We start from the raw sequence: 15,121 nt of genomic DNA on the forward strand, positions 1-15,121 counted from the left end.
AACACAATAACTTCAAACTATCGTTGAAGTGGGAAAAAAATTGTTGATGCTAATTTTACAGTATCCGCTTAAGAAAATTAAATTAGGAACACGTGATCCATTATTGTAGCGCATCCTGTAAAACAAGGTTTTGAAATTGTATTCACGTGTTTGATTTCGTCTACAGTATAGTTCCTGTTCGTCGATTGGAAGCTACAAAACGGTGAACGTGATAAGCCAAGAAGACTTCGCGAAAATGGCGCCTAAAGCCCCCAAGAAAACGAACCCCGAAGTTCCTCCTCCACCGCCGTCGGCGATGGACGACATGGAGGTCTCGCAGTCGCTTCCAACACAGGTATTCCCCTTCGGTACCGTATCAGCTTGGTCTAGACACTTTCAGGTATTAATGTAGATATTTTTCTTTGGTCCTCAGGTGCCAATAACCATAGATATTCAAGAGAAGAGAGATCGTCGAGCGGAGAAGAACCGCAGGAACGACAAGTCCAGGCTGAGTAGAAGCGGCAGAAGCGGAGTAGTCCCGCGATTCTTCGCCGTTGTCAAGGATGAACCTTCGGTCGACCCCAGAACGCCACGAAAGAGGAAAACGCGACACAGCAATAACCCACCTGTTGAGCACCATGTTGGGTGGATCATGGATGTCCGAGAGCACCGGCCGCGCACATATTCTACAGGGTAGGTAGTCGAGGATAGCTGCAATGCACAGAGCATTTTATTTGTAAATCTCTTTTGTCCTAGAAAGATCGTAGCTACTGGATTAGCTGACTTCTCACTAACACGAACACTAGAAATTGACCCAGCGATGATTCTGTAAATCATAGTCTAAAAAATATTTTTCTAATATTGCAGAAGCAGCGCAGGAACAAGTCCCAGCGAAGGCTACCTGGCCAGCAGTTATGGCAGCGTGCCGCAATCTCTTCCCACGTTCCAGCATCCGAGCCACGCTCTTCTGAAGGAGAATGGTTTCACCCAGCAAGTGTATCACAAATACCACTCGCGTTGCTTAAAGGGTAAGAGATATAAAATCGTGATCGTCACACATATGTGACGCTGGTCGTGAACATGTTGATGGAAGTTTACATGATGATACCATTTAATTTTGTCTTCTTTTCCCGGCTGAGGGAATGTTAGTGATGAGAAAAGAGGATCTGAGAACTTCTTCATTCCGATTCAAAATGACCATCGTTGAAGAGTGGAGGTTTCAGTTATATTTATTGTGTTTCAGAGCGCAAGAGACTCGGAATCGGTCAGTCTCAAGAAATGAACACGCTCTTCCGTTTCTGGTCGTTCTTCTTGAGAGAGAACTTCAATCGTACCATGTACGAGGAGTTCCGAACCATAGCCAAAGAGGATGCCTTAGAAGGTTACCGGTACGGTCTGGAATGCCTTTTCCGATTCTACAGTTACGGTCTGGAGAAGAGGTTCAGACATCACCTTTACAAGGACTTCCAGGTCGAAACGATACAAGATTACGAAAGCGGTGTGTACAATTTCTTAGAAAAAAATGTTGCCTGTATTAGGTTGTTGTACACGAAACATCCGGTTTTAGATTGCAAATCTTATGAATAGACTGCGGATCTTTATGTAGAATAAACATTTTCCGAATAAATTGCAATTTGCCATAAATGCATAAACGCCGCAGTCTAGTTATGAAGCACTTTGATCAATAAATACTATTATAGTCTGAAGAACTATTAATTTAGAATTTTAAAATACAAAGCTGATCTTTAAGGTCCTATCTTCAATTCTTACTTAGGTATCTACTTTGACTTCGAAATCAGATTTATTTCTTAAGGTCAATCTATGTGTTTGTCGCATATGCTTTTTATACGAATGGAAAAATGACTATTAGGTCAGTACAAAAATTCGCGCCAGATTTCGTGTTAAAATGCAGGGAATTGGGCATGAACTTGTGCACTGATCTAATACATTGGCGATAGCATTATGCGATGCTTGATCAAAATGTGCTGGTCAATGAATACACTATTCATTGATGATAAAAAGATCTTAAAACTGGGTGTGACAACCTTGTAAGTGAGGAACGCGAATGACCAAAAAGTCCCATTTCTACCGTAATACAGTCGAGAAACTTGCAATAACTAGTTATAACTACATAAAATCCGCAGTATTATTAATTACAATACTACTTTGATCAATAGAATTCATTTAGAAAGAAGTCATGTTTGTTTAACGTTACTGTTACAAATCGCACATTTCGTATTCAACAACCTAATATGGATGGACATGTAGGCTGTTCGATTGTTTGGTCTCGCGACAGTTGAACGGTTGAAATGTGCTAAAGCAACAGGTATGTAATGTTGATGCTGCGAGGACCCCTCTACCTCGTAGGTGGTGCTCAGCATGACAACATAAAACTTCCAATTAAAAGTCTACGTATGATTTTTGTTGCGGAACGTGTTAACATTGATTTCACTTGATAGGTCAATTGTACGGACTCGAGAAGTTCTGGGCGTTCCGAAAGTATTACAAACAGTCCAATCAGCTGCAAGTGGATGCCAAATTACAGGAATATTTGTCCAAGTTCAAGAGCATCGAGGACTTCAGAGTGGTGGAGGTGAGGAGATGCTAATCAATTATGTTAAAAGTGGGTGCTACCTTTGGTCAGACCATCCTTGGTAACAAATGTCAAAGCAACACATATAAATCTATTACAAGATCTAGTTATGAATTAGGTGGGACATCCTATCCAAGTTCCTCAATCCTTAACCTTTCCACTTTCTGAACTACTTCTCAACTATTTCAGCCTCAAATAAATTAGATTCAAGTTAGGTAAGACACCCCATCCAAGCTCCTCATAATCCAGGCGTTTCCCACTTTTACAATCGCGTCCACAAAAAAGAAGCAACAGCGCCTAATCATCATCAACTATTTCAACTTCGAATAAACTAGATCCAAGTTAGGTAGGACACCCTATCCAAGCTCCTAGTAATTAGGACATCCTTACTCATGTTCCTCAATCTATACCCACTTCCACAGTCGCTTCTACAAAAGACAAGCGACAGTGCCTAACAGTGTCCTTAAACATTTCAGCCCCGAATAAACGAGATGCTGCAGGCGTTCGCCGCGAACTCCCGCTCGCAAGCAGCGAAGAGACGCAACAGGAGCGTGTCTGAGAGCGCCGGAGGGATGGACGTATCCCCAACGAATCGGGTCCGCCGACTGTCAGGCGGGTCCAGCACAGTGACACTGCCAACGACCTCGAGCTCGGAGAGCAGCAGCCATCCAGGTGCACAGAAGTCTCGCGTGGACTCGGTGAACCTGCCCCAGTTCCGTAACCGTGCCGGTTCGTTCGGCTCGGGTCGTCTCGGCCATTCCAGACGGCGAAACGAGGTGTCCTGTTCCTCGAGCAGTCAACGCGACCTTAGCAAGCAGCAGCCACGCAGCAGACAGAACTCCGGCTCGTTTGCTCGTCCACAGGAGGTGAGCAAGACGCAGACCAACACTGCCAGGCAGCCCGGCAAGTCCGAACAGAGTAAATCGTCCTCGTCCTCGTCCTCATCGTCGACGTCGACGTCGTCGTCGTCGTCGTCGTCGTCGTCGTCGTCGTCGTCATCGTCGTCTTCGTCGTCGTTGTCGGCGACGATGAAGAGCAGCACTGAGGCTGTCGCAACGTCCACCGGCCAGAAGTGATCCTCCTTGGTCGGGAAGGGTAAGTGCAGAGGCACTTGCCCGATTGCTGACACGGACAAGCGCGTCCCGCCCCTCTCGGGATGATAGGACGCATTCGTTCCAGCTCTGAGAAAGAACCGCTAACGAATCACAACTACCAGCGCCAAAAATCGGGTACACGGTGCACGTACCCCCTGGCGCCGGGATACAGCACAAAACTCTGTCTCTCATTGTACATAGAAATGAATCGTGGGGAAGAACCAGAACATGTCGGACGTGCGCGCGATGCTGAAGAACAATTGTTACCGGGTGAGTCGCTCAACTGTACCGCCGGGACTTACTCGTAACCTAGTTGTAAGGTTACGTAACTAAAAACGTTTCGAACGAAAGTTATGAGACATTAACCGGTACATGCAATACGATCATTAGTTTTTTTTTTTTATATTTCACTTTGATGTCGGGATACGGGGGTGACCTTGAGTTTTTGTTTCACTATGCGTAATATTTGAATATGCGATTTGAAAGAGTATCGAATGCCGAGTAAAAAAGTATCATGTGGGCTGAAAAAGTAGTTACTGAGATATTCTTTGAATATCTTGAATATCTCTCTCAGTTGAATGTTCAACTTTCACAGAAGAGTATGTCCGTAATTATGACTTTTTCACCCTATATACCTCAATACTTTTTTACTCTGAATTCGACACTCTTTTGAATCACATATTTAAATATCACACATTGGGATACAAAAGCTCAAGGTCACATATCTCGATCGAAGATCGAGACATTAAAAAACTAATGATCACATTGCATGTTTAATTTGATATAAAGGAACTTTTGTTTGAAACTTTTCGTTATGTAACGAGTAGGTTAGAGTAAATTGAGGTGGTACAGTTAAGTGACTCGCCCTGTATAGAACGATTTTGCTATCGCTGGGACGAGAGATGGCAGACTAGGGAGGTTCAGCTCTGTTCTTGTCGTAGCCCGGTAAAGTTGTATCTACCGATATAGTATGGCTATGCTCTTGCTTGGAGTACAGTAATGTCTCGATATATATATGTCCGGTTCGAATCTATATTCGCAATCGGTTCCTCGAGTATCAACAATTCAAGACTACGAGTAAACTGCGGCTCTTGATGCGAAATAAAATTTGTACGCATCATTTGCAAGGAAAGAAGTTTTATAGACATTTATGTCTTCCCTTAGTAGTTTAAATTATTTGAAAATAATGTGCCTGCCTTCTTAGATTCTTCTAATACCTTTATTGTTTTATGTTTCACCTACTCATTGTTGCCATAAATGTATAAAATCCGCAATTTAATTGTAAGCCATTAGGCATTTACAAAAAGGTACATATTTTAATTACCTTGAGAAGTAATAACATGTTTGGGATTAATACAGTACACGGTATCAAGGGGAACGTATCACGATACTATGATATTCACTAACGTATCAGCTAGCTATTCACGGCCCTTCGAGGACTTTACCCCGGATTAATGTTTTGCAAATATCGTACTCGCTTTTCACAAATACATCGAGACATTACTGTATGCACTGAATCATACTGCGCTCGGTCTGTAGCGGATAACAGAGGGGCCAGGTGAACCTGCGAATCAAGTGATTAGGCACACACCGTGCCACGTGTTCGACGAATAGCGCGCTCGCTCAACGCTGATGTCGCTTCTAGTCCAAATTATCGGTAGCAATGTTCATTTTCCGAAAGAAAGCAGCCAACTATTCCAATTTGAACGATGCTTCAGTTATTAAAAACTACATAATTTTACCATTATAACTATTCAAGGCCTGTGTTCACATTTTTAACCAATGGCCGATTAGAAAAATCCGTGTCTAATATTTTTATAAGATCTGCTAGCCCAGTGACAGCCTTCAACTTTTACGAAACATTTTACATACGAAAATTTAACAAATTACACAATAATATTCTGCCCGCTGGATATCTATCAATTGAAATATCCTTTTGAACAAGAAATTATTGGACAATGTTACAAACAATGGAATTCGATAATTGTCGACGTTCAAAGATGGGATAGAACTGCGCAGTGTACAAATATTTGTCTAGCCACCGCAACACTAATCTCCCCCGTCGAAACTGGGAAACAGTAATTGTACGCGACCGATGTATAATTTGTACAAAATGTCGATTCGATTAGAACCACACTCTTGGAATCGGAAAAAGAGGAAGATGCTCTGCTCGTGGCCGGTGCACAATCATTGTATTTTAGAGGAGCCGTGGCTTCAGGTATTATAGCGTTTGTCTTGCAATTGACACTATTGACAGCGTTGCGGAAAAAATGGTGGAAAAACGAAGTTCGGTGATGTACAGAAATAAAACGTTTCAGGGAAAGAAGTTCTGTTGGTTTCTCCGCTAGCAACAGAAACGCATGAAACAAATTAACGCTTTTTTCTTGGTTCACCTGTTAACAATTTTACGGGGATCAAATTGTATGCGATTGCAGGCTCAACAAATTAATTTTTATTGTAGCATATAGAATCAAATTTCGCTAGAGGGAGTTGATTGATTTTATACAATGTCTGATTTTTTAACAGTGGTCTACCAAAATTTGTGTGAAAATCCTCGACGAATATAAAATTAAATATCCGTATTTGTTTTGTAAGAAAATGTGAGTATTCTCGATTATCTTTATCTGAATTTTACGATGACATATAAAAGGACAAGAACATATATAATTATAGTAGAAGGAGATTTTCTTAAAAATGTTGTTTTACTTTTAATATTCGCCTTGATAAGTCTACAATTCACATTTTGATTAAATATATGCGATGGCATAGTGCTTGACAGTTAACAGGTGAACGACTGGATTTTTAAAACAAAAAAAAAATGTTCAAAATTAAAAAGTTGACAAAAAATCCCTGAAAAAGTGGGAGGACATTTTGGGGCTCGATCGAAGATCGAGGGAGAGGAAGGATATTCGGTTTTTAAGGATAATTAGGAGTTACGATTAAGTGTACGGTTAGAGATACGATTAGGGTAGCGATTCTCTGTCGGCGGGGGTGGAAATTTTGGAAACTACTATAATCATACTTAAGGAACAGCTAAGGTTAGGCCGACCGTATTAATTTAAGCGAGCATTAAACTAAAGATTTGATTCAATAGGGGAGTGAAAAACTTTTCGAAACACGAATGGCTGGCTCATTCACGTAGCGCGCACACACACACCTTATTATTCTCGACTTTTTCCTTTTTTTTTTGTTCCCGCGATACCGTTTGTTAACACAAGACGACGCCTGGAATACTTGTTAGATCTGTTCGTGCTTCTCTGTCTTTATTTTTTTCATTCTTTCGTTTTCCTTTTCCTTCTCTGTTCTCTTCGTTTTTTTTTCTTTTAATGTACTAGTCACGCGTTGAGTCAAAAGTCAACGGCGAGAGTCACCGGAAATCCGAAATTGTTACTCCTCTGAATTCTCTTCTTTTGCAACCCCCCGTATTTTGTAATATTTTGCGCAACGTCGTCCCACCTTCCCCCTCCAGAAGAAGCAACTGTAAGAGACGCTCTTGTTTGTTTAAATTATCTGTAACAAAATTGTATTTCTGTTGATAAAAAAAAATATCATTTGTTTTACATTATCTGCACGCGTTGCGAGGCTCGAAGCGCGTCCACCTTATTTTTCGAGAGACTCATTTTGGGCTTTAGAATGAGAGGTTCATTTTTAAACAGTTTTTCTCGTTGCTCCGCGCTACAGGTTTTTTCTTCGACTTTAAAGTTTGGAGAAGGGTCGACTAATTTTCGTGTAATCATTTAGTGGGGATCTTTTTGAGGCCCTTGGGTCACTCGTGACCCTGTAGGAATTTTCTGTATACTGGTCTTGCGCTGCTACAGTCAGTCACGAAAAGATTTTGGACATTGTTCGTTAGCATTGGACAGATTCTGGAAAAAGATTTTTTTCACAAGAAGGCAAGACCATGAGATTTACTTTATAGTTAGGAGGCTCATATAATATTTGTTATCGTAATTATTACTGTTACTTTAATGATAAATTTTATTCCTTTTAATATATCCATACTCACTATTTATAAATTTTCTTTGATTCCTAGTTGCATTTATGATTTTTTTTTTATTGTAAGATTATTTATACAAAACGAGTGAAAATGGAGCATTTGGTTCAGAAACTGTCTAATTTTAACAAACAAAGGAATCAATGTTTGTAAAGCATCGAAAATCGATTCGAGATGAAATTGAAATTTGATTGCAGTTTTCATTCGTCAAAATCTACAGTTTAATTATCGCGCTAAAGCGAGGTAGGCAAACATCGAGATACGTAGTTAATTTCGAGTTTCTTCCCCTAATCGTCTTCCCTCGGATTCTCAAACAGTTTAAGTCTCCTTTGAACCCGTTGCATCAGACTGCAAGCGATTTGGTTCATTTAATTTATTCAACCCCTTGCCCTATAATATTTACAATTAAAGACGTATGTTATCAACAGACTGCGAATCTTTATGCAAAATAAAACTGTTCTGAAAATTGCGAAAATACAGTAGCCCAATGAACAATTGTTTGCTTCTTGAATAATTTCGATAAATTGAAAGTAGTATATCGACATTCTTTCAATCTTTCTACTTGCTCATCTTTGAACGCATAAGACCAGCAGTCTAATTATTAATTTTTTTCACGTCCAAATAACACACAAAAAACAAACAATAGGGCAAGGGGTGAAGCTTGTCGATACTCGTCGAACGAATTTTGCAAGATTCACAGCAATAATCTGTGACACCGAGTCACGAGACCTCTTGAGTCGCCATTTCCTTCGAATCTTCGTAAGCGAGGTATTGACATTAGAACTACCGAGCACTAAACACGACTGATATTACTATGTACAATTAACAAAATTTAATTCACTCGAACGTTCAACAATCTTCGCTAATGCGTTCACTGCCGGATCCAAAAAATCAAAAGAATTTGATTAATGTAACGACAAATCGGAAGGACAAAATTTATCATACTGGTTGCTGCTTTAACTCTCGTCATATACTAATAAAATTTAGTCTACTCGACTATAGTACAATAAAAATGAATTTGTTTAAGAAATAATGCTACCCGTATTTGATCGACACGGCAAAAAACGCGTCAGAAAGAATAGATCCGAAAGAGATGATCGCAGTAGTTCCAGTGTCAAGAAACTCGTCGATGTAGACTGTGTCCCGAAAAAATAGTGTCGCTCTGCCACAATGTTCTCCGCGCTTCATGCTGCGGGAGAATCGACTAAAAACCACTCCACGATTTCTTTTCGACCGTCAGAGTTAGCAAGAAGAGTTCGAAGATAGAGAAGAGCGTCGAACGGACGAAGATCGGTTAGCACAAAGTGACAGAGCGAGCGTGACTGTGTGATAGAGAGAAGGAGAGTATGGGAGTGAACGAACGTAAACATAAACGCAGAACGGTATATGTTCGCGACGTGCTGTAAATACATGAACGTGATCGCGACACGTTCGAGACGTTCGAACTAGTTTAGGACTAACCCAGCGAAGAAAAACCCAATTACCAGCAAAACGAAAAAAAAAAAGAGTGAAAAACGATAGGCTTAGTCGAGCTAAGTTAGACCTAAAGAGGAGAGCTCTCGGTTCTCGCTGAGAGTTGATCGTCCGAGCCGGAGGATCCAAGCGCTTCCGGTTTTTGAAATCGTGTGTGATTTATGTAAAATCAGTCGCTCTTGAGAATTCAAGATTAGCCGAAACTTTGCGAGCCTAAATCTGACGGATGCATCGTGGATGAAGACGCCACATCGTGGACCCTCGAAAGGGCTGTTCCTGGGCATTTAAACTCCGTCACCCCTGCTCCATATTCTAAACGAAAAACGTTCTTATTAATGATTAAATCCTCATCATTGGACTGTGGATTTTCATGCATTGCTCGCAACAGCAGGCCGGCCGGTGTCATTTGAAACGGTGAAGAAGTTCGAAGAATTTTAGAACATTATATATCATTTTCGATTCATTAAGATCATTAAAGAAGAGAAATTTTAATGTGAGTCCTGCCTCTTGCAGTTGATGCATTTTTCATTTTGCGTAAGGATCCACAGTTCATTGATCAGCGCAGGGTGCGAAAGAAGATTGTATAGTTCCGTGTCCCTCGTCCACGATGGACTTTCTTTGACCTTGGAACTTTCCAGATAAAGCAGCCAAACTCCTCTAACATTATACAGTCTTTTATGCTGGAACAATGTTGACGTACGATATTACGCCATTGTTGCTAAGATTGCCGATAAAAGTTGTACAATGTGGGGTTGGTTTGTTGATTATTGCGGGGTAGTTGAAATTGATTGGGAAAACGTGAAATTCCAATCGATATGTCTTCTCCTCCGGCGAGCGACGATCTTGTAGCATAATACTGTAAATAGTTTCTACCGGAAGTCCTCTTAGGAAGGAGACGAAATCGCGCTATACATATTACGCGTTATTATATCGTTACTTATATACAGGCGCTTGGTGGGAGACGTACAGTGACCTTGAAAAGTCCTTTCTTGATTGTTGTAGTCACAGTGACCTCTCGGTGACCTTCGAACATCGTTCGATGAATGTTAGCGTCGATATTCGACGGATACTCGAAATAGTGGGCTGGAGGGAAAATTCGTGTTGTTTATATAAAATGAAATTATAATCTGTTCACTATGTCAGTGACTTTCATAAACCATCGTCTGATATAAGGAATTACTCATTACAGAATAATGAGAACTAATGGAAATTTGATTTTTATGATAATAGCGTAGCGATAATTGATAAAGCAAAGTAGCCAGGATTTCAACAAGAAAGAATTCGAAGAGAAATTTTTTCTGCGTTGCAGGTCTAAAATTCTTATTTTGCTTTTAAGATTTTCATTTTTATGCCACAAGTGCATCTGCGGTCTATTCGCTAGCTACAAAGTGTGTTTCTGCATCGAAGAACATTCAGCGACATACAGCTATAAAATAATGATTACAAATTATTCGAAATATTATTATTTTTACTATAAATCTCGTTGATAATGATAATAACGATATTCATAATAATAATAATAAATCACATGAATAATATGTACCTACTGTTATCCATAAATATTATATAAATTATTATCAAATATTTTAAACTGTACGTTAAAATTAAGAAAAATCACAAGAAAATGTTGAAAATAGAGAAACAAATATATTAGCAATAGTAACAATCTCGACACTTGGTTTTTGAAGATTATGTTTACGTGAGTTACTGTAGCTTCCCTCGCTAATGTCGCATCAGAGATGCAACGAGACTGTATCGAACAGTGGGTACTGTTTCACATTGCATGACTATTCATTAATGTCACCTGGATAGACATAAAAAATCCTTTTGTTAAGGATAGAAATGAGATGCTACGGAGAGCGAAAGCTCGAGACGTTATCGAGTAGTGAACAGTGTTTACCATTAGCTGACACTACGGCTACGTCACGTGAGTGAAAGAAAAAGAATATTATCGATGAAGATGATAACGAGCCGTTATGCGGAATGGTTAAGAGAGAAAAATATCTATTTTCCCTGCGTAGTTCCGTTGGTGCGAATAACGATTAATATTTATGCCAAGTTGAAAAACGGGACACTAAGGAGGACGAAGATGCTCAACGTTAAGGAAGGCAAACGTCTCTGTTCGCAGTGTAGTTCTAAACGGTCAGTTTTGACTGCGCGGAGCTAACGACGAATGTTTGTGTTAAGTTGGAAAACGGGATGCTAAGGAGAACGTTCAGTAACGGAAAACGTCTCTTTGTTCCAGCGTAGTCCTAAATGGTAATTTTTTAGCGTTGGAATAACAACTAATGTTTGTGTTAAGTTGAAATCGAGACGCTAAAGATGCGTGACGTTAAGGGTTCGATTGAAATCCATGACGCTACGGAGGAGAAAGATGCGAGACGTTAACGAGGGAAAACTGCGACGTCATTATTTACAGTCGCAAATAACTGATATTAACTGCCGTTTCGAACAACTACTTATCACAGTTTATTTGCAATTTCTTTTGCACTGATTTAAGAAACGAGACGATACGGAGGTCACCGTGCCCGTTCCACCAAGCTCGATTTCGCGCGCGCGCCCGTGACGATGTATATAAGTACAGCATTAACGTTAACGACTATTAATTTTACACGTAAGGCTTATACTAAATATACACTCACGTGGGTGGGGGGATAAACCGGTGGAAGATAACGGGGTTTGAGAAAAAAAATGTACGAAAAAAAAAGAAGCGTTTCCTATAAGATACACTTTGTACACGAGGATCGATCCTTTTCACCGTTTTACTTTTACTTATCCTCCTCGTATTTATGACTGATCGCTTGTGTTCGGTGTATCTTTGTTTTTTTCTTCTTGTCGTTTAAGCTCGTTTTGTTTGTTTTCTTTTTTTTTTTTTTTAGTTGTAACATCGTTTCGAGGAAAATTATTAAACGGAAAAAAAAACACGAAAAAGGAGTTGTTGATGGGATGAATGTGGCGGATGACTTTGGCTACGACGACCATAACGGTGTCTTTTAAACGTCTAAAACCGCGTTTCCGCCGGAGAATGTTTAAGCAGAATTCACAGTTACCAGTCAGTCATTTCTTTAGAAGAGAATTGAAACGCGGTTTTAAGCTGGGAAATCACAGCTTTAGACGGGACTACCGATTCGAGCTGGCTAATTCTCATTGGTTCTCACCTTGTTCGCCTTTTTTCACGGTAATGTCATTGATCCGCCGAATAGAAAGGTTTCAAAGAGGAGAGCGAGAAAGAGAGAGAGTGAGAGAGCATTTGATCCTGTCGCGAGGCAAATTCGAATCGCACTATTTTTCTAATTGGTTTTTCACAGCGTGTGTCGATCGTAGTTTACGACTTGATCTCTTTTTTACGGCGAAACCTATTATACCGCGTAGCGTAGCTCCGAGAGAGGACCGGACACGGACACTTATCCCGAACGGTGGAAAAATACATACACATACACACGTGCGATACACTAATGTAGACTGATCTTTCCCGTACTAATAATCTGCGAGAACACACACCGAAACCGTCTAATTCGCGTTCTAGTCGGCGGGTGAGCGTTGATTGGTTGTTTAACGTCGGGATGAAAATAATCGATGCTTGATTTTCGAGTCGTCCGAAAAGGGGCGGGGCGTTCGTTTTTTCGGACGGCGATTTTATGGGATTTGCCAGCGTTTCATGACACTTTCCTTGGCGAAATCGGAAACAGTGAAGGGGAAAGGGGAAATTTTCGTTCGTACGATAGTGCCTTCGACTAAAACTCACTCCGAGACTCGTCAGTTTGCCCCTTGGTGCCACCGATTCCGATACAGGTTGAACGGTCTGCTCGTTTCGTTGGAAATAGGGTCTGAACCCTTTCACGTGAGCTAGGCTCCTTCTAACAAATTGCAACCGAGATCTGTTAAATTGTTGACCGGGGGATTTTCATTTTGGACGGACACAAAATAGTCTAGATACGATTTGAAACAGTTGGAAATGTAAGAATTATTTGCTATAAGGCACGAGTACGATGGTATTGGCCCTAGGCGGCGGTCTGGATTGCCCCCCGGGAGCAACGATTTCAAATGAATGACACAAGAGAAGGGAAATGTTCAATTTTGCTGTGATCAAAAGTAGCGGAACAGACGAGAAACTCTCAGGTTTGATATGAGCAATAACTTCTTGGCCCTGGGGTGCTATGGATTGCTCCCATGGGTAATATTAACCAAATAGGATTTTTGGAACTGATTATTAAGGATTTTAATAAGCTCTAAGGAAATAAACTATTGGCCCTCGGAGTGCTCTGGATTCCCCTTAAGGGCAACAGCTTAGGACAAATGACATCACATGAACAGAAACTAAGGGAGTACTGTTGCAAATAAAAATGCATTACTAACAAGGAAAAACAAATAAGACGTTGAGAGAGGGAAAATTGTATCAGCAACTTGCTTCCTGTGTCCAGTATGATCCGAGTGGGCGTGGCTACATTTCTCTCGACGAAGTCAGACCAGTGCTCCACAGGGCAATCTGCTATCAAGCCTAAAATCAAGCCAAATAAATGAATAAAATGATAAGCTATTTTTTAAAAAATGTCAAATGCGATAATTAACCTTGATTAATTGTTATTGTTGACAGTTCACAGTCAAATCCGACACCAAAGAACCATAATAATTGAGTTAAAAAATAGATGAGAGAAGGTTTAATAAAGATTGAAAGATCTGAAGAAGGGATTGATATAATTCAACTCAAAAATGTTTATCACTTTACAGAGAAACGGAATACCGAAAATGAAATAATTATATTTGGTATAGAATTTATGAGTGGAAACAAATGTTGACTTATTATAGGTAACAATATCATCGCGAACAAGGAATGAAGCATGGAACAACAAAAAACAAAAATGACCGAAACAAAATGATAAATCGGAAGAAACGCGAAAGGGTTCGAGACTAACAAAGGAGCTGTTAGATCCCTCGAAAATCAAGCGATCGATTGTACGACGGCTCCCCGACCATAATCACAGTAACCATATCCGGGCTTTTCGTTCGAGGAACTATGGCCGGCGTATTTTTTCAGATTTAGCTACGAAAAACGCATACACCGTATAGAAAATAGCGGAAGATTTTTCTTACTCTGGTCCGATCGAATAGATAAAAACGACGATCATTTTGCATCAAGGAAATCGAATACGAAATAAATAAATAATAAATAAATAATAATCTGCTCCGTCGAGTAAGCCTCGGCCTTGTACATACGATATACATACTTAACTCGTAAGGTTACTATATATTTATATACATACATATATATACATAAAAGCTATAAGCATATATATATATGTATACAGATATATATATAAAAATATTAAAAAAAATACAGGAGAGAGATGAAGGGTATGCGTGAAACGAGGATGCGTGAGTTTACGCGTGCGTGCGAAAGAGAAAGTAAAATAAAACAAAAAAAGAAGTAAAATATACAGACATATATATAAATCTATATATATATATATAGATATATACATACATATATATACATATATATATAGATATATACATACATATATATACATATATATATATATATATATATATATAAATACATACATATATATATATATTATTTACATAATTGTAGCTGTAACGCATCGCCTAGGGACGTAACGAGATATTAAGGGGTGAGATGAAGATTATGCGACGATGTCGAGGGTGGTGTGCGAGTTATTCTCCGAAGCCTGTACGCGTAGGAAGGTTGTATCGTTTATGAATGTATAAAATAAAAAAGAAGAAAAAGGACAAAAAAACCAAGCTGCAAAAGAACGCACCGGTGAGACTCTTCTTGTACCCTCGTCCACATTGTTCAACTCCTTCCTTCTGTTTTTCCGTTTACATAATTCTTCCATTTCCTAAAGACAGACTATCATTCTTCACATTATTGTATTCTTCATTTTTGTTCGCAATTTTTCTGCTTTTCATCCACCTAAAATATGGAGAAAATGGCCTTAGTAGTATCATCATTTTTCTCTACCCCTA

The 15,121-nt window shown here is 39.7% G+C and overlaps 1 protein-coding gene across 5 annotated transcripts in view; it reads left to right on the forward strand.

Annotated features, from left to right (window-relative positions):
- Positions 1–14,912, forward strand: part of Larp (La related protein) — a 38,008-nt gene extending 23,096 nt beyond the window's left edge. For 4 of the 5 annotated variants that reach the window (XR_013082508.1, XR_013082509.1, XR_013082510.1 and 1 more), the window contains exons 12-18: positions 167–334; positions 413–672; positions 847–1,007; positions 1,223–1,477; positions 2,439–2,572; positions 3,049–8,396; positions 8,796–14,912. Coding sequence is in view for 1 of the 5 variants with exons in the window: in XM_076790251.1 (XP_076646366.1) it covers positions 167–334; positions 413–672; positions 847–1,007; positions 1,223–1,477; positions 2,439–2,572; positions 3,049–3,648 (1,578 nt within the window). In the remaining 4 variants the exon portion in view is untranslated. Of the gene's footprint in view, positions 1–166; positions 335–412; positions 673–846; positions 1,008–1,222; positions 1,478–2,438; positions 2,573–3,048 lie in introns of all 5 variants that reach the window. The other variant, XM_076790251.1, reaches the window with a different exon arrangement.
- The last annotated feature ends 209 nt before the right edge of the window (positions 14,913–15,121 follow it).

Source organism: Halictus rubicundus, chromosome 7 (genome assembly GCF_050948215.1).
Source record: "Halictus rubicundus isolate RS-2024b chromosome 7, iyHalRubi1_principal, whole genome shotgun sequence".
Classification (NCBI taxonomy): Eukaryota; Metazoa; Arthropoda; class Insecta; order Hymenoptera; family Halictidae; genus Halictus; species Halictus rubicundus.